General features: G+C 49.4%; 1 protein-coding gene across 1 annotated transcript in view; it reads left to right on the top strand.

Annotated features, from left to right (window-relative positions):
- The first annotated feature begins 21,773 nt into the window (after positions 1-21,773).
- The window catches only part of SH3BP5 (SH3 domain binding protein 5), a 76,710-nt gene continuing 75,123 nt past the window's right edge, over positions 21,774-23,360 (top strand). The window contains exon 1 of the mRNA XM_043474759.1: positions 21,774-22,051. Within this exon, the coding sequence (XP_043330694.1) occupies positions 21,908-22,051 (144 nt within the window). The 5' untranslated portion in view covers positions 21,774-21,907. The remainder of the gene's footprint in view (positions 22,052-23,360) is intronic.

The raw sequence follows: 23,360 nt of genomic DNA, 5'->3' as shown, positions 1-23,360 counted from the left end.
CATAGCTTAAGTAGCCACTCAGGGCACTCAGGTTGGGACTCTCATCTAGGCAGCCCGTGGGACCTGGGTGCCATTCTTCAGGGCTTCGCTGTCACCGGCATCCAGCCCGGAGGAGCACAGCGCATAGAAGAGCACACGCAGGGAGTTCTTGTGGGTCGGGCCTGAAAACAGCCTATCACTGCTGCTCACTCAGCAAAGCCATGTCCAGTCAAGCAGGCGGCAGGAAGATGCTGTTGAGCTAAAAGCTTAAAGACAGGGAGAATGGATTTGGTGAAGAGCTGGTAGAGTGTGCTACAGGCAACTAATGGCATCATGCCACAAGATTAATCACTAAAAATCGACCTCACCCACGCACATCCCTTCCTGAAAAGCCAAGCTTCTGTGCCTGTCTCGGGGGTTGAAATCTTTGCCCAGTACCCTCTCTAGAGTAGTCAGGCTACAAGAACACAGTGCACACACAAGGGAAATAACATCAGCATTGACGGCAACGTGGAATGTCCGTCTTGCAAAAGAAACAGGATTTCAAGATTAGGAAAGCCATTTTGGGAAACTGCCCTCGTCACTGGCAAAGTCACTGACACATGAGGAAATGGCAGTGTTAGATCAGGAGGATGGGGCCCATGAAGACACTCTGAGTGAGAAGATACTAATGTCGAAAGAGTAAGGGACACCTGGGGAAAAAAATCAACAAACTCCTCAAATATTTTTGCTGAAGTTATACCGTTTATTTTTAAAAGTTTATTTATTTTTGGATGCACTGCATCTTTGCTCCTGTGTGTTCTGGCAAGCAGGGGCTTCTCTTTGCTGTGGAGAATGGGCTCTAGATGCCCAGCTTCAGTAGTTGCAGCTTGCAGGCTCCATACGTCAGGCTCAGTAGTTGAGGCGCACAGGCTTAGTCACCCACCCCCAGAGGGTGGGATCTTCCCAGCCCACGGGTCAAAACTGTGTCCTCTCAGTTGGCAGGCAGATTCTTAATCACTGGACCACTAGGGAAGTCCCAAGTTATACAGATTATGACTGTGCTATAAATGTCAAATCGTATTTGAAGAATTTCATATTATATGATATTAATGGTGTATCAGAAAAAAATTCTTCGACAGTCGATCATTTTTGCGGTGGTGGGTGTTGCTATTCTAACGAGCTGGTGGCGAAACTCTTCTCCAAGGCCCTTCCTCCAAACATTGGGGAGCCCCCAGTTTTGTCCTGGTCCTCTTCCCTTCCATGTTTTCCACGTCCTAAGTGATCCCACCCAGTCCCCTGGCTTTAAATATTATCCAGATGCTGTCGACTCTCGAATTCATATATGTGGACCTGGCCTTCAGATGGGTATCCTCCTATCTACTCGACAGCTCCACTTGTGTGTTTAACAGCCTCGCGGACTTAGATGTCCAAAAACACACTTCATTTTAAAAAATGTATCCTATTGAGGTATAGTTACAATGTTGTGTCAGTTTATACCATACAGCAGAGGGATTCAGTTATACACGTGTGCATTCTTTTCCGTATCCTTTTCCTTTATGGGAACTGAGTTTCGCTTGATGTGCGGTACAGTAGGACCTTGCTTATTCACTCTATACGTAATAGTTTGCATCTGCCAATCCCAAACTTCCCATCCCATCCCTCCTTCACCCACCCTTGGCAACCACAGGTCTGTTCTCTATGTCTGTGAGCCTATTCCTGTTTTGTAGATAAGTTCATTTGTGTTATAGTTTAGATTCCATGTATACGTGATATCATATTTATCGTTCTCTGTCTGACTTCACTATGGATGCTAATCTCTAGGTCCATCCACATTGCTGCAAATAGCATTATTTCATCTTTTTTATGACCAAGTAATATTCCATTGTATAAAGGTACCACCTCTTCTTTATCCATTCATCTGTTTATGGACATTTAGGTTACAAAAACATACCTCTTAATTGCAAATTTTTTCAAGTCTTCCCTGCATCACTCAGTAAATGACACCACCTTTTAGCCACTTTTCAAGTCAAAATCTTGACAGTCATTCTTAATGCCTCTGCCTCTGCCCATTCCCACATCTAATGAAAGAGTGTCATCGGATTTGTCTTCAAAATACGCTCTCAATCAACTCAGTCCATCTCCCCGCTGCCACTTAGCCTAGGGGCCACATCCCTTGCTTGGGCCCCTGTGACAGCCTCCTAATTCGTGTTCCTGCCCCCACTCTTGCCTTCATGGCCATCCCATTTCCGCAGAGCAGCCACGATCATCTTTTGAACATATAATGGATCTTGTTCTTCCTCAACGTCAATCCCTCCAATGGCTTCTCATATCACACTGATAATAAAATCCAAGCACTTTCCGGTGGCCCCCCAAGCCCCACATCATCTGATGTGTCACCGTGTTCATTTCAACACTGCCTCCTCCCTGTTCACCCTCTGGCCATATTGAGGGCGGGTCAGCCGGCCCCCTTCTCAGGGTCTGTGCCGTCTTGATCACTTTCTTGCAGATCCATCTCGATCACTCTTTCCTGCAGGGTGTGACTGCCTCACTTCTCTTCCTCCTCAAATGTCAGCTCACACACCACATTCACAGAGAGCCTTCTCCAGTTCCTGCCTGAGGCTGCCCCCACCCTCACGCCTCTTGATTATCCTATTTTTGTTGTTGTTGTGTTATAGCCACGCATTCCGGGAAACAAACTCACTCAGAAGGACGATGCAGATAGTGGAGTGCAGTTTATTACACCGGTGGGCCCAAGGCAGAGTCTCCTCTTAGCCAAGGACCCCAACCAGCATTTGTGAAAATCTTCTATACCCCCTGTGTACGTGTCTGAACCCACCACCTCAAATTCCTTGAGACTTACATAAACAAAGGAAGGGTAAATACAACCACAATAACCCCATCATTCATGTGTTATGTGTTCAAACAGTTAATAATCAATAAGCCCACAGTTACATTCCAAACAGTTAATAATCGATAAGCCCACGGTCACATTCCAACCAGTTAATAATCGATAAGCCTGTGGTTACATTCTGATAGATATGGAAAAAATTTATGACCTGTCCAGAGGCAGGGGTGATTAGATTATGTTTTTTGTTTGTTTGTTTTTTATTAGTTGGAGGCTAATTACTTCACAACATTTCAGTGGGTTTTGTCATACATTGACATGAATCAGCCATAGATTATGTTTTCTCTTAGGTGATGAGTAACCTGGATATGATCTTCAAGGTTCCCCTGTGCAGAGGGGGGTCTTACCCTTCTGTTGTCGTTTCCATAGGCACTGAGCACAGAGTTCAGAGTCCATTGGAGAGGTGGCCGAGCACGATCATCATGGACAGGCCTGAGATGGAGTCCAGGCCCTATGCATTCCTTCTTCATTCCCCCCTCTTCATGCTCATAGTTTCCATAACGAGCATCATTCATTGAGATATATGTTGTACCTTATCCTCCTAGTCACCCACATGAGAGAACACTATCAACGTCTGGGTTACAAAATTCACAAGGCATTGTAGGAAGCAGGGCCCACAAAACAGTATGATTAAGATTACTATAACAACAGTTACAATGGTTTTCCACCAGACTCCCCTTACCCAGGACAGGACCAAAGTCCAAAAGGGAATATTTTCCTTAGACATGGCTTTCACTTGATTTTGCATATCCTCCAAGGCAGTAGATACGTTTCCAGACAGGTCAGGGATGTATACACAACATTCGGCTTTAATTATGGCGCAAGTCCCTCCTTGGGCTGCTGTGAGTATGTCTAATGCCATGTTATTTTGAATTACTGCCTTCCTCATCTGAATTTGGTCTTCATTCAAGGCTTGAATGGCTTTTGAACTGTCTAAGAGGGCCTGTTTAGTGAAATTAGTTAAGGCCTCTACCCTAACCATGATATCCGTTGTCCCTACAGAGGGTACAAACAAGGCAGCAAGATAGTCATACCATTGAAACGTGGATCATGTCGATCTTGCATGCAGATAAGGCAGGTTTACTGGAGCCTGGGGTAGGCTAGGCTTAATACTGCCATGGGCGAAAGCAAATCCTAATGTGCAACCCCCACCCAGCCAACTGGTAACCATGGCCATAAGTTAAGCCAACAGAGCCACTGGGTCCCATTGGGGGCTACCCAACGGATTCTGGGATTATATTTCCAGCCGGAACCGGGCCACTGAGCAGACCGATTGGGGTGATAGGTAACTTCCAAGATTTGTTTACATTGTTCAGGGGATAAATAACCCATATATTTTAATTCTTTTGGGTCTAGGGGGCAGCCTCCAAATCCAACTTTGTGTTCTTTTTGTTCCCAGCAAATAGTAGCAGGAGCAATCAACTGTCCTTTCTCAGGAGTCATCCAGAAATATTCATCCCAGACCTGGTAGTATTGCTCAAGGTACCCGGAGGCCTGTCCCCCTTTTGTAAGGGAGCCCTTCACCTTTTTATTTTTCATATATGAGGTTTAAGCCCTTGTTACCTTCATAAGACTAGTGTTCATGTTAAATGTAACCCTATGTCCCTGGCCCATTGATGGCTTTTTCTTACACCAGGAGAGCAAAGAAAGGTTATGATTGTTGAGAGAAAGGAAAAGTTCCTTTCTGTTGTTCCAAAAAGGAGCACAGTGGTATAAAGTCTCCATTATGAAGTGGTGATACCCACCAGGGGAGTCCGTCCATTACTGACAGGGGCATAGCCCCACATACCCAAAAGGTCGAGGAGTTGTGGAATTTCGCGTTAAGAATGTGCCCACGAGATGAAGACATTGTCCTGTGCAGGGACAGTGGTCAGGTTCAGCATTGCGTTGGTGAGGCAGAGCAGCAGGAGTCGTTTACCCAGCTCCATCCTGTAGAGGGCTCATCCAGGACCTCGTTTTCTTTTTCCTCTTCAGAATGATCTTGGTTTCCTGTGGGTCAGTGGGGTCCTTCTGGGTGGTCCACTCTGCATCTTCCAGGTCAGCGTGGTATGCCTTCTTCGCTCTGGTGTGATGGATCCAAGGGGCAATGCCTGCAACGTTAACTGCGGTAGGGGTGGTTAAAACAACAGTGTAAGGACCTTTCCACCGGGGGGCTAGTGAGTCATGTTTCCAGTCTTCCATGCATACCTGGTCCCCCTCATGCATTTGCTCCCCCAAGGGGAACGGTATTCTTTCTTGCACAAAGTTAGTTACTTGATTAATTACCTTACCTAGTTGTTCCATCTGCTGTGGTATTCTGTCTTCTCCTACCTGAAGTATATCAGTTGTTACCTGTCTTATTATGGGAGGAGGACTCCCATACACAATTTCATAGGGAGAGTAGCCGTGGGATCGTAGGGTCATCCTGAGTTTGAGCAAGGTCATGGGAAGTAAATCCACCCAGGAACAGTCAGTCTCTATAATCCATTTAGAAAGTGTCTCCTTTAGCATCCGTTTAGTTCGTTCTACCATTCCAGAGCTCTGAGGCTGGTAGGCAGTGTGTAATTTCCATTTTATATTCATGGCCTCCCTTACTTGTTGTATCAGATCCAATATGAAGGCTGGGCCATTATCTGATCCTATGCTGGTGGGGAATCCAAATCAAGGAACTATCTCCCTAAGCAGGCTTCGAGCCACTTCTGATGCTCTTTCAGTTCTGGTGGGGAAGGCCTCCACCCATCCCGAGAATGTACATGCCAAGACCAACAGGTAACGAAAATGGCGTTATGGTTTCATCTCAGCGAAGTCCACTTCCAGATGTTCAAAAGGAAGGGTACCTTTTAATTGGATGCCTGGGGGTTTTGGTCTGCACCCTGGAGCGGCGTTAATCTGAGAACAGGCGTTGCAATTTTGGGATTCCGTTCTACATTGAGAGGAGAGGCAAGGAACCAGAAAATACCTTCGGATCAAGTCCTCCAGTTTGTCATGTCCTAGGTGAGTCATACGATGAGCTTGGCTCACCAGAGAGGGGGCCATCTCTTCGGGCACTAGTAGCTTACCACTTGGTAGCTCCCACCATCCTTTCTCTGTTTTGGTGGCCCCCTCCGCTTCAGCTAGCTGGTTTTGAGCCTTAGTGTATGTAGGGGAGTCTAGGGCCAGCTCGGGTAGCTCAGCTCGGACAAATGTTCTCATGGGGATTTCTCCGGATTCCTTCCTGTCCTTGGCTGCTCGTCTGGTGGTCTCATCAGCCAGCCAATTTCCTTGAGCCTGTGGGGTGTCTTCCCTCTGGTGCCCACGGCAGTGCATGACTGCTACCTCCGTGGGGCTCCAGAGAGCATCTAGCAGAGTCAGGATCTCCTCCTTATTCTCAATGTCCTTTCCATTGGCTGTTAGAAGGCCTCTCTCCCGGTATAGTGCCCCGTGTACGTGGAGTGTAGCAAAAGCATACCGGGAGTCGGTGTAGACATTCACTCTCTTGCCCTTTGACAACTGCAGTGCCCGGACTAAGGCTCATAACTCAGCTCATTGGGCTGACCAGTGCTGTGGTAAGGGGCCGGCCTCGATAACAGTCCTCTCTGTAACTACAGCATAGCCTGACAGTCACTGTCCTAGCTTCATCAGGCTGGTGCCATCAGTACACAGAGTCCAGTCAGGATTTGAAATTGGCCTGTCTGGAGGTCTGGATGGCTAGCACAGACCTCTAAGACATCCTTGCAATCGTGGGTAGGTCCACCTTCTCCCATTGGGAGAAGCATTGCCGGGTTTAAACCCTGGCAAGGCTCAATACGGAGGTTGGGGTTTTCACATAGCAGTCCCTGGTATTAAATAATCCGGGAATTTGACAGCCATTTGTGGGGGTCTCCTCGAAGGAGGGTGTTGACTTCATGTGGAATCTTTACGATCAGATCCTGGCCGAAAGTCAGCTTTGTGGTTTCATGTACCAGTAAGGCAACCGCGGCCACCGCCCGCAGCCAGCCAGGCCAACCGGTGGCAACATTATCAAGTCGCTTTGAAAGATAAGCTATTGGCCTGTCCCATGTTCCCAAGGTTTGAGTCAAAACCCCCATGGCTGTTTTATCTTTCTCGGTCACATATAAGGTGAATGGTTTGGTGAGGTCCGGCAATCCCAAGGCGGGGGCGGAGGTGGTTGCTAGTCTTAGCTCCTCAAAGGCTTTCTGCTGTTTCTCAGTCCAATTTACTGGATTCTCTTCAGGCCCTGTCAGGAGCTCAAATAGGGGTTGGGCTATTTGAGAATACCTTGGAATCCAAATCCTGCAGAATCCAGTGGCCCCTAGGAACTCCCTGACTTGCCGCCGAGTCTTAGGCATGGGGAGCCTCAGAATTACTTCCTTTCTAGATTGGCCTAGCAACCTTGTGCCTTCCCTTAAGACAAACCCCAAATACCTTACCTCCTCCTTGCAGATTTGTGCATTTTTCCTCAACACTCGGTATCCCGCCTCTGCCAGCAATTGGAGGAGTGCTTGGGTCCCTTCCCAGCATTCCTCCCAGGTATCAGCGGCCAGCAACAGGTCCTCCACATATTGCAGGAGCCAATATCCATACCTTTCAGGCTGGAAAGGTTCCAGGCCGGAAGCCAAGCCTTCTCCAAAGATGGTTGGGGCGTTTTTGAATCCTTGCGGGAGGTGAGCCCAAGTGAACTGCTGCTTATTGCCTCTGATGGGGTCCTCCCATTCAAAGGCAAAGATGGGCTGTGACACAGGTGCTAGGCTTATACAGAAAAAGGCATCTTTGAGATCCAAGCAAGTATAGACCCTTGTCTTAGGTGGGAGGAGGCTAAGCAAGGTATAGGCGTTTGGGACAGTCGGGTGCAGAGTTACAGTGGCCTGATTGACCAATCTGAGATCCTGTACGGGCCTATAGTCTTGTCCTCCTTCCTTCTTTACTGGTAAGATTGGTGTGTTCCAGGCTGGTTGACATTCCACCAGGATGCCTGCCTGTTTTAGCCTGCCAGTGTGAGGCAGAATCCTGATTCAGGCTTCTAAAGGTATTGGGTATTGACGCTTTCTCACTGGGGTGGCGCCAGGTTTGAGTTCTATTATTACAGGGGCTTGGTGTCTGGCTAGCCCAGGGGGGTTTTCTTCAGCCCACACCTCAGGGAACAGCTGAGTCAGCCTTCTCTCCAACTCTGTTGCCTGGTCTTGTTTATCTCCAGGGGGCTCATGTAGCCTCCATTCGTCTTGAGGGGGCACAGAGAGGGAGAGTGAATAGGTTGTTGCGCCCACCTGAAAAGTGGGCCTTTCTTCAGGAGAGAAAGTCACTTGTGCTCCCAGTTTGGAGAGTAAGTCTCTCCCCAGCAGGGGTGCTGGGCACTCAGGGATGTAGAGGAACTCATGAGTCACTTGGTGACCCCCCCATCTGACATTTCCTGGGCTGGCAAAATGACTTAACCATTTCTTCTCCCGAAACCCCAGTTACAGCAGTGGTCCTTTTAGACAGTGGTGCCATGGGTTTAGTTACCACGGACAATTCTGCCCTGGTGTCCACCATAAAGTCAATATCTTGGTCCCCAATTTTCAAAGTTACCATGGGTTCGCCCCGGCATCCCTATTCAGTCTCTATGTTAGTGAGTTCTGCAACTGGGAGGGGTTTATTCTCTCTTCTTCCTTCTGGGCACTCATTCTTCCAATGACTAAACCCACGGTGTTGGGCGCATTGATTTGGCTGTAATGGAGGCCAAGGCCTCCGTTGGGACCGGTTGGAGGGCTGTCCTGACCTCGAAGCTGGGGGTGTCTTTGCTTTGGCGGTGGAAAAGTCTTCGGAAGACTTTCCAAGTGCAGCAGCCAACATTGCAAACCTCTCATCTGTTCTCCTCTGCTCGTCTTTATATCTTTTCTCGTATTTCTTTTCTATTTCCGTGTCCCTATTCTGGAACACCTTATCTGCTATTTCAATCAGCTGAGAATTAGACATGGATAGAACTCCTTCAGTCTTTTGAAGCTTTCGTTTTATGTCAGGAAGTGCTTGCGAGATAAATGCCGAATTGGTAACAATCTGGGAGCCCGTAGCTTCTGGATCCATGGGTGTATAGAGTCTGTAGCCCTCACAAAGTCTCTCGTAAAATTTGGAAGGTGTCTTGTTTCCCTTCTGAACTATTCCGGCCAGTTTAGACATGTCCATCGGCCTCTGGGCTCCCCTTTTAATTCGTTGTATAATCGCCGTCTGGTATCTGTCTAATTGTATTTTTCTTTCCTCTGTATTGTAGTCCCAATTAGGTCTGTCAGTGGGGAAGGCTTGCTCTATCCACCTCTTTGGGCTAGCAGTGCCCTCAGGAACCATCTCCTCTAACCATTTCCTCGCCTCAGTGTGGATCCTATATCTCTCTTCTGTACTGAAGAGGGATGCTAGTAATTGCATTGTATCATCCCAGGTTGGTCAATGAGTGCAGAAAATAGTCTCCATTAGTCCAGTCATGCCCTGGGGTTCCACCGAGTAAGAGGGGGTGTGTTTTTGCCAGTTCAGTATATCGGTTGATGAAAAGGGCTGATAGTCATAGGCTACAGGAGCTTGGTGATAATTACCATCTTCCCATATCATTGGAGATTGCTGGACTTCTCTGAGGGGCATCTGCAAGGGTATTTTTTCCTCTGGCTCTTTGGCAGAGCTGAGCCTTTGTTTAATTCCAGTGGTTCCTCCCCCTTGTCCGGGAGTACTTAGCGGGAGTTTAGGGAACGTAGTGGCAGCATCGGGGTGGTAGAGTCCGGTGGGCCCACTGTCCCTCCAGTTGAGGCTGGAGCCTGCCGGGAGGGTGGCTCTACAACCTGTGAAGCTGTCGGGACCTTTGAGGAATCCAGGAGGCTTACCGGTCTCGGGCTGGTTCCTCTGGTTGGGCCTCTGGTGGCCGCGGTGATACTAGCTGGCGGGATCATCATCCAATACAGCGGTGGGGGAAGCTCATCTCCTTCAGGGTCCTGTAAAATTTCCTCCTCATCCTTGGTTACCTTTGGGCCATCAGGATTTTTCCTTCCCCACCATGAGCGTAAAAACGGGCCCATCTGGGGGTGTCTTGGGCTGTTCCCAGCCAAGAGTCTATGTACGGGAACTGGTCGGGGTGTCCGGGCTTTCCCGTAACTATAGCATAGACTGCCTTTATGAGATTTAAGTCCATAGTTCCCTCTGATGGCCAGCCAACTCCCATTGAAGGCCGTTCGACTTCACAAAGGGTATGGAGCCGGCCGGGCATCATTTTCTTCTCATAGTCTCCATCGAATCCTTTCTTAAAATTCTTAATCATATTCTCAAATACGGTGGCCTTAGATCCGCTTCCTCCTATTTTCTTACCTCTGGATTCCTATGTCCCAGGGCCTTCCTGAGAAACCAATCTACCTGTCTCCACTGGCAGGGGAGATGATGGGTCACACAGCAGATGGGTACCTCCTGGGGGAGGGCAGAATACGAGCGCGCGAAAATAGATCTCCTCTTTCTAAAACCCTGTGTCGACAACTCGGCACGTTCCCTAGGACGGCGTGGACGCACCTTCTGACTGGCTTTCTTAAACCCTAAGTTCCCTTTCTTTATCCCTGGCACAGTGTCGACCTGAGTGCCGAGCAGCTGTTGTCGCCAACCTAAACCAGTTTCCTATGCGGCTCCCTTCTGGTCCCTCCCAGGGGGGTGATCAGGCCCCCTCTTCCACCCTGCCGGGTGGGCTCCTCCTCACCTGAGCGCTCAGTTCCCTGCTGCCGTTCACTACCTGCCAAAGCGAAGAAACTGGGCGTTGAAAGGCTGAATTCTTCCAGAGGGGCGAGGCGCCTTCCCCCTCTAGGAGATTCAAGCCACAAAACCTCAGGGTGGCCTCAAATGAGACCTGTCTCCTCAAAGTGAGGAGTTTCCTGGCCCATGCACCAAATGTTACAGCCACGCGTTCCGGGAAACAAACTCACTCAGAAGGACGATGCAGATAGTGGAGTGCAGTTTATTACACTGGTGGGCCCAAGACAGAGTCTCCTCTTAGCCAAGGACCCCGACCAGCATTTGTGAAAATATTTTATACCCCATGTGTGTGTGTCCAAACCCACCACCCCACATTCCTTGAGACTTACATAAACAAAGGAAGGGAAAATACAACCACAATAACCCCATCATTCTTGTGTTATGTGTTCAAACAGTTAATAATCAATAAGCCCGTGGTTACATTCTAACCAGTTAATAATCGATAAGCCTGTGGTTACATTCCGATAGGTACAGAAAAAATGTATGACCTGTCCAGAGGCAGGGGTGATTAGATTATGTTTTCTCTTAGGCGATGAGTAACCTGGATATGTTCTTCAAGGTTCCTCTGTCCAGAGGGGGTCTTACCCTTATGTTGTCGTTTCCATAGGCGCTAAGCAGAGTTCAGAGTCCATTGGAGAGGTGGCCGAGCACGATCAGCATGGACAGGCCTGAGATGGAGTCCAGGCTCTATGAATTCCCTCTTCAGTTGTTCATCATAACAACTCATCATTATCACTAACTGTTAAGCATTTTGTTTACTTTTGTATTTAGTTTTTTTCTTCCCTTAGACTCTCAGCCACAATGAAGGCAGAGATTTTTGTCTAATTTGTTCACCGATGTGTCTTCATTGCCGGAGGCCGTCCCATAAACGATGCTCAGTAAATAATTGTCAACAGTGTTTCAAAGAGAAGAAAAAAAACTTGTTTTCATAATTTTAAGCTTATTTTGCCAAGTAAAGCCCCAATAAAAACCCTCTTTTCATTATTTAATGTAAAATTTTGCTTTCCTTTATAAGTGGGTTAATTTAAGTGGCCCTTTCCTGTACCAACTGTCTTGGAACAATGAAGATCTCCTGTCTGGCGCGTTTCCTTCCTTGCCTGAACTAATAAACCTGTGGAATAAGGAAGGGAGGGCAAGGCTGACGTGATTTGTTCTTGGCTAACTCAAGCCAGGTCACGGTGATCATTTTTCTTCCGTGGCACAGAAACACCCTTTCCCCTTAAAATCCACTCTAGAAGTGTGTCTGTAGTCTGTTATGCTCACTGAGTCGCAGTGTATGGAACCTCTTTCTTTTATTTATTTTTAATTGAAGGATAATTCCTTTACAATATTGGTTTGATTTCTGCCATACACTGACACGAATTAGCCAGAGGTGTACATATGTCCCCTCCTTCTTGAACCTCTCTCCTGCCTCCCACCCTTTCCTACCCCTCTAGGTTATTACAGAGCCCCAGGTTGAGTCCCCTGATTCATACATCGAATTTCTGTTGTCTCTGTGCTTCATATATGACAGTGTGTATACTTCCATGCCACTCTCTCTGTTCATCTCACCCTCTTCTTCCTCTCCCCAGCCCTTGTCCATAAGTTCTGTTCTCTGTCTGCCTCTCCAATGCAAATAGGGAACCTTTGTCTTTTTAATGGAACACTTTTTTCTGTCTCTATGATTCCACCACCATTTAAAATATCTGCAGGGCCCTTTACTACCAGAGATAAACAATGGAAGTTTCTTTCCTGGGTCCTCTAAGTACTCTAGCCTTCAATTTATCCAGGTCAAGAGACTTGAGCTTAATTCCATTTAGGACACAATAAAGGTTCTCATTGGAGGGGAACAGCCACAGTGCAAGACAGTCAGGCGAAATACCCATGTCACTGAGCCACAGAGTTAAACAGATGCTTTGTGATCTGGAGGCCCTGATCCCTTTCAAAGACCAGGCTTCTGCTGCTCCTTGAGATCCGAGAACCAGTCATCTCGGGCGTGCAAAGCATCGTTGAAGGGTTTGAGGTCTGCTTTGAAGTTCTCTTCCCCTTTGCCCTGTACCACAGTCCTTTGAAGTCGGTAGGAAGAGAAGGGAGGGCGGGAGGAAGGCAGAGGGCACCTGCATCTCTTCCTCATCTTTCGGCATCACCTTAGGCCAAGGTGTGGCTTGTGAGAGTGACGGGGGTGGCCTGCCAGGCTCTGAGGCTAACATATACTTTCCAAGTGGTCAGCCATTCCTCACATCTCTAGACTCTTGCAAAACAGAGAATGCAAATTTTCTTGTTGTATTGCCTGCATTTAAATTGCTGGATTTTAACTCCAATCTAGAGAGCTCTGTGCCCGTTGGACCACACGTGCTGTCGGTCTGATCCATCCAGGAGCTCCCAGTTCGCCACCTCTGACAGGTAAGGATGCAGAATGGCACGTGGACCAGGAGAAGATGCTGATGTCAGCTTCTCCCACTGCTGCCACCAGGATGAGTGCGGATACAACCCGTTCTTTAGTCTGGAAAAAGCACTTTCCATTTTAAAGGGGCTAACAAGCAGACACAATTTTTTAAAAAATCTGTGTTGCAGGGACTCTTGACTTAAATGACATTAACATTTAGCAGAAAGAGCCTTAATTTCACAGTAAGGAAATCTGTGGCTGCTTCCTTGGGGCACAAGTCTAGTGGTGGTGTGTCTCGCCAAGTAGAAAGACCCTATGACTTTATCATCTGCATGTTTGGGGTGCTCGAACTGGGACCTGGAATTGTGCATACATGTCAGAGGTGCTCAAAAACCTACTGAATTCGTATTGCTGACGGCTTTCAGCAAATTTCACTTTTAAACACTTTAAAAAAAAAATCTCTTGCACAACATACCTGGTTTCCTTAGGTTTAAGCCATGGGGTGGAGGAGGAGAAAACACAGAAAGCCCCATGAAGTGAAGCTTTGTTGTGTGCCAGGAATTCTGTAAATGTCATTTGGTTCAATGTCCACGTCTCTGACCGGTGCCCTTAGCACACAGGCGAGAACACTCAGATTCAGAGAGAACAGACAGCTTGTCCAAAGTCAGCTCAGAAAGGGTTCAGCCAGGATCTGAACCCCATGTGGATATAATTCTTGTTACTGTAAGTGTCCAAGAGCCCCACCAAAATAAACTCCACTGCATCTGTTTCCCGGAGTCCCCCAGGGTCAGGAGTCAAACCGGTGTGACCCTCGAAGACCAGGAGAGTTGCGCTCACTTGCTGTGGCAGGGAAGGGTATTGAAGCCTTCCAGAGAGTTTGGTTCAACACTTGGGTAACTCGGATCCCTATTTCCAAATACAACAGATAGTCAAACTACCCAGGTCTTCCCTTTAAAATCAGTGAAGTGAAGTTGCTCAGTTGTGTCTGACTCTTTGTGACCCCACAGACTGACTATAGCCTACCAGCCTCCTTCGTCCATGGGATTTTCCAGGCAAGAATACTGGAGTGGGTTGCCATTCCCTTCTCCATAGATCCCACGAGCCACCATCAAACCCTTACACCTGCCGTTGCCCGCAAGCCACACACCCCTGCTCTCCACCCCTGTGGGAACCCAGCATAACCCTAACCCTGGTGAAATCCTGTGTTCTTACAAACTTACTCCTATACCCAGAGGCTGAAGCTCGGTCGGCAAAACCACTCACCCTTGCTGACTAGTCTCCAAAGTCTCCAGCCACAGGAGGGGCGTGCGCGGCCCGGCCTTCTAGAACACACTCCCCCGGTTCCCACCTCCCCGCTCCACCAACAGCCACTCCCTAGTCTCTACCCTGCCTCCAGGGCTGGGCCGGCACCTCCCATGGCCTCCTTATTCACGGCTGATGACCTTGCTCACCATTTCACTGAGAAAAGGGCAGTGTCCTCATCCCCGGCCAAACTATCTTGCTTTCTCTCCTCAAGTTCCTGGGACCCCCGCACATCCTCAGGTGCTGGAGTGCTTTCTCCAAAGGGATGCAGGATTTGCACTGTCACTTCTTTGGGGTCTTGGCTTCAAATGCCCTCCTGAGAGAGCCTTAGAACCACAATAGCACCCCCATTTCCCCTCCCCATCCATCCTCTGCTTGGACCCTTGGTCCTGATCGCCCTGACCTACCTATATTGTATACTTATCTGTTAGCCCCATAACAGCAGGGGAGGTTGTGTCTTTTGTTCATAGTGATACCCTGACCTCTGGCCTGTGAAGTTCTCAGTAAATATTCGTTGGATGAATAAATCCACAAATGAATGAAGGCCTCTCGCTGTCCATGGTCTAGAGTCCAGAGGTTGAATCTGGCACCCATGGCCCTCGATGACCTGCCCGACTCTGCTTTAGGATTATTTCCTCCTCCAACCACCCCACACTGTCTCCCCTGAGTCCCAGGTCTACATGGTCTCTCCTCCTGCTATTACTGACCGGTCCAGCCCCTCCATAATTTCCCCATGTATTCCCTGTCTGGAAAGCCCTTTCTTTCTTTGACAAACTCCTCCTCTCTTGTTAGGCTTCCCTGGTGGCTCAGCTGGTAAAGAATCCACCTGCAATGCGGGAGACCTGGGTTCGATCCCTGGGTTGGGAAGATCCCCTGGAGAAGGGCAAGGCTACCCACTCCAGTTCTGGTCTGGAGAATTCCATGGACTATACAGAGTCCATGGGGTCGCAAAGAGTCAGACACGACTGAGTGACTTTCACTTCACTTCCTGTCTTGTTTGTGGAAATACTTTTTGTCATTCAAACCAAATGTCGTCTTCTCCATAAAACCACCCTGGCCTTTGAAGGCAAGAGATGGATGACCTCCGTGTTCCCACAGTGGGACACGCAGGGCCCTTTGCAGCAGCCAGGAGGGAAAGGCTGCTCCTTCAGTGGCTTGAACAGCCAAGACCATCCCTCTCTGCCCTGAACTCCATCCAAGCTCCATGAGGTCAGCAGACCACCTTGCTTCCTCTCAGGCCTCTGCTCCCAGGTTGTTCAAGGGTTTGGGGGAAAAGGTCACTTTCTCTTTTCACAAAAAAGGCCGACAACACTTAAACACAGTTGGAGACCCTCCCTTCCCCTGAAGACAGGAGAATGAGGCCCCTTGAACACGGCAGGATTTTCCTTGAGTGTTTATTACATAAGCTGGAGTTCCTCTCCACACCCATGGAAATAGAAATATCCCTACACACTCACTCTGGCGGGAGATGAGATGGGGAGACTGTCTCTCTCTGCTGGACACCTGCTTCCTTTATTATTCAGGGAGGAAGAGGCTGGGACGACCCCAGTGAGGAGGCAGGGTTATAAAAGGAGAGGTTGATGTTAATGCATGAAAGAAACCAGATCCTGACAAGTAAGGACCCATTCTGGAGAAATCTGTAAACCCAGGCCCATCCAGTCAGCTACCCTTTTCCCTCTTCTTTCTAAAGGTCAGCCAACTGTCCTCAGGGGCAAATGGGACGACCCAGAGGCTGCCATTGTCACCCAGGACGGTTTTCAGCTTGAGGAAGTGGACTAACAGGGAACAGACACACATGGCCTACTTCCCCCTAGTTTAACCAAACTGCAAGGAGATAGTGAAAGTAAATTGAATCCAGCAGCCAAAGAATGTCACCTGCCATTCCAGTGGACAAAGAATGTGGCAGCCATCAGCCATGCAGCCACCTCCCAGGCAGCCCCGAGGGGATTCAGGTGGAGAAAACCCGAGATACTGGCCCTAAGTAGTGAAGATGCTTATCTAAGGAATCATTTCAATGAACCCAGACTCTTGCATCTAAGCACTAAAGTCTTACCTCGAGAGTTCCCCTTTCGTGCTTAGCAGTCATCTTTTGATGTTTGACCACACTGGCCACCTGCCCCCCACTCCCAGCACAAACTTTTTATTGTCCTGGCTGCACCCTTACCTCTTTGCCGCAGTTCCTTCAGAGTTATCCGAGAGGCTGCCTCTCCGTCCACAGGCCTCAGTGAGCTCCCTGGGGAGAGAGCAACTTTAATAGGCTGAGCATCTTTCTTCAGAGGACAGCAGGGAGCATGTCTCCAAGTGAAGGAGTCCCTGGGGTTCTGCTCCGTTGTCAGCCATCCCCACATTTGCCCACACCATGCACCAATGTGATCAAGCTGCCCCAAATCACAGCTCTGGTTACTGTTAGGGAAACCATGGGCTGAGACTGCTCACCCTGGCCAGGCCTGATAGCAACCACGTGCATGAGTCAGCTTAAACAGGAGATTCCGGTAAGGAAGGTGCAACTAACAAGCGATCACCAACTGAAATAATTTAAAGTGAGAAAAGAAAGTGAAGTCACTCAGTCGTGTCCGACTCTTTGTGATCCCATGGACTGTAGCCTACGAAGCTCCTCCATCCATGGAATTTTCCAGTCAAGAGGACTGGAGTGGGTTGCCGTTTCTTGGGAAAGGTCAAAAACAGAGAAGAGATGGCAGCGCATATGTCCTACCAGCCTCCCAGGATCCTGGAATCCATCTGTGCTGAACTCCAGCTTGAATCCATCCATCTCGCCTCGGGAAGGACCCTGAGTCAGAACGACTGGCCAGAGAAAACCTGGAAACTAAGCGCCTCACAGTGAGACCCCGGACTGTGAGCCTCGAGGCAGGGCAGTCCCCTGGGGTCCCTTCTCCGCCTGCTCTCCACCCAGGGGCCCCTTCCCAATAGAGTCTCCTGCTTTGCCAGCCTGTGTGACTCCTCAGACGATTCATGTCCCAGTGCCAGACCAGAGCCCCCTCTTGGGTCCTGGAAGGGGTCTCCCTTCCCGCAACAGTGCAGCGCAGGTGTTCCCCCCACCACTCCGACCCCTCCAAGCCCGGCAAGGCACAGCTGTGTCCTTGGAAACCAACGTCACACGCGCAGCACTAAAAATCTGTTTTCTCCAAAGGGGGCAATGCTATAATTGAGCAATGGATTCTTCAGAGGAACTGAAAAAATGTAGATCCCAGGAGCTAATCCCATATGAGCAGCACCTTATCTACTGATCACAATCACTTTAATTGCTAAATTGTATTTAAAGGCTCTTGAAATGGGCAGAAATGTACTGTGCCCCAACTACTCCACCAATGGCCAAATTCGAGGTTTTGGGAGTGGTGACGAATCTTTTGAGTGAAGGAGGCTGTGGGACACTTGAATAGAAATAAAAAAGGAAAGCTCCAACCAGAGGATATGTTTCCTCTAGCTCGATGTTTCTCAAACTTTTTATTGCCAGTACTTCTTTATTTTTTTTTAAGTGACCGAAGACCTCAAAGAGCTGTTGTTTATGTGGTTATGTCTACACGTGGTTGCTGTGTCAAAATGAGAACCACTTAAAAAACTTTCATGAATTCATCTAAAAATAACAACACACTTATTACATGTTAATGTGAATATAATAATTTTATTAAAGATAACGTTAGCTTTCAAAATGAAAAATAAAAGTTTCCAAAAGAAAATAAAATATAGTGACAAGGGCATTGTTTTCCATTTTTGCACATCTCTTTAACGTGTGGCTTAACAGATGATAGCTGGATTCTCATATCTTCTGCATTTAATCTATTGTGATATCATGTGTCATGTAACTTTTAGGAAACTCTAGTGAATACTGATAAGAGAATGAGAGTGAGGAAGGCAAGTCTTGTCTTTGTATTTGTCTGAAAGTTTTGATTGCATGTGTATCCTGAAAGTTCTCAGAGACTTCCAGGGATCTCCGGCCCATCCTTTATAGAGTCATTCACCCAGATCAAATATGGCAGCCAAAATAAACATTAAGCATTTATTTGGGTTCCAAGCATCTTATAAGGCTTGCCTCCTTAGTACTCGAGGTAGACAGAAGTATACCTTTGCCCCACTCTTGTACATATTCCTGTAAAATACTGGGAGCTTGTGACTGTGATGGGACAGCCACCTCCATGATTATGCGGTGAAGATGGCACAGTTGACTTTATCCTGTGTGGACCTGACCTACCCACACGAATCCTTAGAAGGGACTGGGCTCCCCTGGAAAGGGAGACTGAAGTGTGAGATGGACTCAGCACAAGGGAGGTCCTCTGCTGCTGGCTTTGAAGATGCCGGGGGTCACAATTGCAAGGAACGTAGGCGGCCTCCAGCAGACAGGGATGGCCCTTGGCTGACAATAAGGAAACGGGCATCTCAGTCCCACAACCACAAGGAGCCGAATGCAGCCAACAGCCTGAATGAGCTTGGAAGGACTTTTTCCTTAGAGCCTTCAGAATGGTCTGCAGCCTGGTCAACACCCAGGTTTGGTCTGGGAGACCCTGAGCAGAGAAGCTTGTCACACTGTGCCTGATCGTCAGGCCTACACTTATGGTTGTTCAGTTGCTAAGTTGTGGTCAACTCTTTGTGACTCCATGGACTCCACGGGGTTCTCCAGGCAAGAACACTGGAGTAGGTTGCCATTTCCTCCTCTAGGGGATCTTCCCGACCCAGGGACTGAACTTGTGTCTCCTGCTTTATTACATGGATTCTTTCCCACTGAGCCTGCAAGGGAAGCCCCCCTTCCCCGCTATAAAACTGTGAGTTAATAAACAAGCCCTGTTTTAAGCTACTAAATTTGTGGTATTTTGTTACACAGCAATAGAAAATGAATACAATATGCATTCTTTTAGAATTACACAAATAATCATACATATATCCTCCTGATAAAAATGAAAATATTATCAAGACATGAAAAGTTCCCTTTGACATCTCCAACCCCCAATCCTGGCCAGTCCTGGGCCCTTCCCTACCCCCCTTTCCAGGGCTGGCCACGCTTTGTTGGGTAGAGTCTTCCCTGCAGATCTCTCCTATGCATTGATGTGCATATAATGTATCCATAGAAGTACATAGTAATGCTGTCCTTTATTTATTTTCCTTTTTTCAAATTTCAGAACACTTATTGGGATCCTTGCTATAGCTGGCCCAGGTCTTCTAAAAATAAAGCAACAAAAGTCTACACTGATGTTCAGAAGCCGTTTCCCGTGTCCCATAGAGGCATTTGAACTACCCTATTGCATATTAAAAAGCAGAGACATTACTTTGCCAACAAAGGTCCCTCTAGTCAAGGCTATGGTTTTTCCAGTGGTCATGTATGGATGTGAGAGTTGGACTGTGAAGAAAGCTGAGCGCCAAAGAATTGATGCTTTTGAACTGTGGTGTGGAGAAGACTCTTGAGAGTCCCTTGGACTGCAAGGAGATCCAACCAGTCCATCCTAAAGGAGATCAGTCCTGGGTGTTCATTGGATGGACTGATGCGGAAGCTGAAACTCCAATACTTTGGCCACCTGATGCCAAGAGCTGACTTGTTGGAAAAGACCCTGATGCTGGAAAAGGTTGAGGGCGGGAGGAGAAGGGGATGACAGAGGATGAGATGGTTGGATGGCATCACCGACTCGACGGACATGAGTTTGAGTAAACTCCGGGAGTTGGTGATGGACAGGGAGGCCTGGCGTGCTGCGATTCATGGGGTCGCAAAGAGTCGGACACGACTGAGCAACTGAACTGACTGATTGCTCTTAAATCTAAACTTAAAGAGAAACGTATTCTGGAGGCTGCTGTTCGAATGGTGACGATGAGGTTCCACCACTTAGGAAGCATTTGGATCAGGGCTGACCTCACTTTTCTTGTTTTTAGCCCCTGTCTCAGTTTGTCCACAGCTGGGGGCCGTCTGCTCAGGTACAGGCTTGATTCCAAGCCGACGAGGAAACACTGGTGGCTCTTGTGCCCGAAAGTGACTCTTAATGGCCATCTTGACCCTGCCTTCATCCATCACTGGGAAATGAAAAGCAACTGTGTCCTTAGCAAGGAATTTGAGAACATCTCACAAAGAACTGCTGACTCTCTCTTAATTTAAAGAGCAAGGAACAGGTATGACCTGTTCAGAAACAAACCCACAACATACACCTGTGTTACCTCCAGGAGACAGTGAAGCTCCCTCTGATGGGGGGACCATGGTACCAGAGTGTGTAGGGTTGAACCTTGCTCAAGGAGTAACCCCCCAACTTCGCTTCTGATAAAACCAACCATAAACAGGTTTCCCAAGGCTGGCTTTAATGACAAGCCCAGAAAGAAGCTCCTTTCTCAAGGAAGTCTGCCCTCCAAACTCAACAGAGCCCACGGGCCACAAGCCTTTGCGTAGAAAGAGTGTACACTCTGTGTTTTTGTAGTGAAAGAGACATTAGCAATGGCCAGTGGCAATGTCCTTGCCTGCTTTGCTAAGGTCATCTGCCCTTCTGCTCCCCTGACATCACAGTGGCCCTGACATTTCATAAAAGCGCAGACATGACCCTTCTTCTTTGGATTTTTTTGAGTTTGCTGGGCAAGTTTTGGCACCCCACTCTGTTCAGGGTGGGCAACACACCTCCTCAGTCAGTAACCCCTTGGATGGAGTGTGCCCATTAACGGGTTAACACTCGCATCTCCTGGAGAAGGCTGAACGCACACATGCAACCGCCCACAACCCTGATCAATGGATTTTCCATGCTTCCCAGCTATTCAGGCAGGGCCGTCCCACAACTCTGAAAGCGGAGCTTCTTGGGCGTGGAGCTCTGCTCAGGGCCGGCACAGCCTTTGGACAAGGAATCCACCCCTGGAGCTGGAGCTGGCTCCCCTCTGGGTCAGTTTGTTTCTATGTGAGCACATGTTTCCCTTCCCTTTTCTGGGGAAATCATCAGGGGGATACATTTCCTCAGGTTCACCCAAGGGGACAGAAGTGCTTGGAGTGTACACAGGGGTTTGAGTCTTGCAACTGGTCCAAGGTCACGGAGGACAAGCTTCTAAAGGGGACTTCAGATGGTGGAAATACCCCAAACTTTCCTTCCACCGTGCTTCCCTGGTGTCTCAGACCGTCAAGAATCCGCCTGCAATGCAGGAGACCCGCGTTCCGTCATCGGGTCAGGAAGATCCCCTGGAGGAGGGCAAGGCAACCCACCCAGTATTCTTGCCTGGAGAATCCCCTGGACAGAGGAGCCTGGGGCTAAATCCATGGGGTCGCAAAGAGTCGGACATGACTGAGCGATGAACAATTTCCCTCCACGGAGTCACTTCGCCTTGGCAGAGGCGGGAGGGGGAAAAGCACCCGGACACCCGGCGGCCGACCTTGGGGAGCTGGCGATCTCTTCCGGCTGCTAAGTTAAAACTGGGGTGAGGGCGCCCCCATTTCACTACCTACGGGCTTGCTGGTGGGGAGGTTTTGTGACGGAGCACGGTTCCCCCGGAGGCCGGGCCGAGCCGGAGCGGCGCGGGGCGGGCCGGGGGCGGAGCGGGCGGCGCTGACGGCCGCGGCGGAGAGGGGGCGACCGCGCCCACTTCCTCCCGAGCCCGGGGACCCGCGGCCGCGAGCGGCGCCCAGCTCTCCCGCCCGGCCGTGGCCAGGAGGCTCCGGCGCGACCTGCGGCCGCCAGCCCCGCGCGCCCCCAGCCGCCCCCGGCATGGACGCGGCGCCGAGGCGGAACCGCCCGGAGGGGCCGGCGGAGCGCCCGCCGCCTGCCCGGGACTCGGAGGAGGAGGAGGAGGAGGAAGCCGGGATGGAGCCCGGGCTGGCGGACGAGGAGGAGGTGGACCCCCGGATCCAGGTGGGGTGCGCGGGGGGCGCACGGGGGCCCTGGCCTCCGCGCTCAGCCCGCCTCGGAGCTCCGGGTGCCTGCGCGCAGGGGAGCGGCCCGGGGAGGCCCGGGGCTGCGGGGGAGAGAGGCTCCGAGCGCCGGGTTTCGCCCGGTTCCTGGGGAGGCTGCGGTGTCCGCGCGGACGCGGCCCGACTCCATTGCCGGGACCCCCGGTGGGATCCGGGGGTCGCCCGCAGCTTGCCCTGCGCTTGGGGCGGGCGTGCAACAAAGAGGAAAGGGGGCGGGGGCGCCTCGCCGGGTTCGGGGTACCCGATCGGCTTGCCGCGCCGCGGGCTCTGCGCAACCTCCGGACGCCGGGTGCCCGGCCGGTGGCGTAGCGCGCGCCCCCGGGGCGGTGGCCCCGGCCGCCCCCTACACCTGGGGCGGCCGCCTTGCCCGGGGGTCGGAGCCCTCACCTGGCAGAGGGGACCGTCCGGAGCCATCCCCCCCACCCCCGATTCATTGTTAGCAAACCGAAGGGTTTATTGTCGCCCCCGGCCGCCCTCAAATGGTTTAAAACCCAGCTTTTCCTCCTAGTGAGGTCGAGTGTGAACAGAAATCAGGGCCAACTGGTGCGCAAAGCTGACGCGCGAGAAGGCGAGAGGGTTGGCCTGCTTCCTGCGCCTCCATGTCTCCGGGAGATGATTAAAAAGCAATTTCCTAGCCGAGATCTCAAAGTGACAGCTTAACCTCTTCACCCTCTAAGCAAAAAGACACAGCACATCCCTTTCCAAGACCCATTTTTCTACTCTTCCATAAGTCACTTGTAACAAAATGCTGCTTTTCAGCATGCGCTGCGATTTCTGGAGACCTAATTGGTTTTTCAGTGCGCAGATCTATTAAAAAGCTCATTTAACTCAGCTGTTGTGTTTAACTGAATTGTTATGGCAGGTGAGCAAGATAAAAATCAGGTGGAAAAAGCTTCATATTAGGAATTCTATTAAAATCAGTTCGGTCTCCTAAATTTTGTTTTCTTGGTAGGGGAATTCTGTTAACAAGATCCTTTGTTTGCAGAGTAAAATGAGTTAACTTCATGCTGGGCGCTTTTTACAAAATGTTAGCTTGTAAATTTTTAAAGATTAGGATTAAAGCTAGTTTTAGTTGTTTTGTAAACAGCTAGGTAGATTGAATAATTGGCAGTTTGAGAAGAAAATGCTCTCTACAGAAAAATGCTCAACTATGGGTGAGTTAATGCCAGAATTCCACCCTTGGTTTGCATGATTTCATTGAGTTTATACTTTAGGCTTGGCTTTGTTTTCTTTTATTATCTTTTCTGCAA

This window comes from Cervus canadensis, chromosome 7, assembly GCF_019320065.1.
Source record: "Cervus canadensis isolate Bull #8, Minnesota chromosome 7, ASM1932006v1, whole genome shotgun sequence".
In the NCBI taxonomy this organism is placed as follows: domain Eukaryota; kingdom Metazoa; phylum Chordata; class Mammalia; order Artiodactyla; family Cervidae; genus Cervus; species Cervus canadensis.
This window is presented reverse-complemented; position numbering and strand designations above follow the sequence as displayed.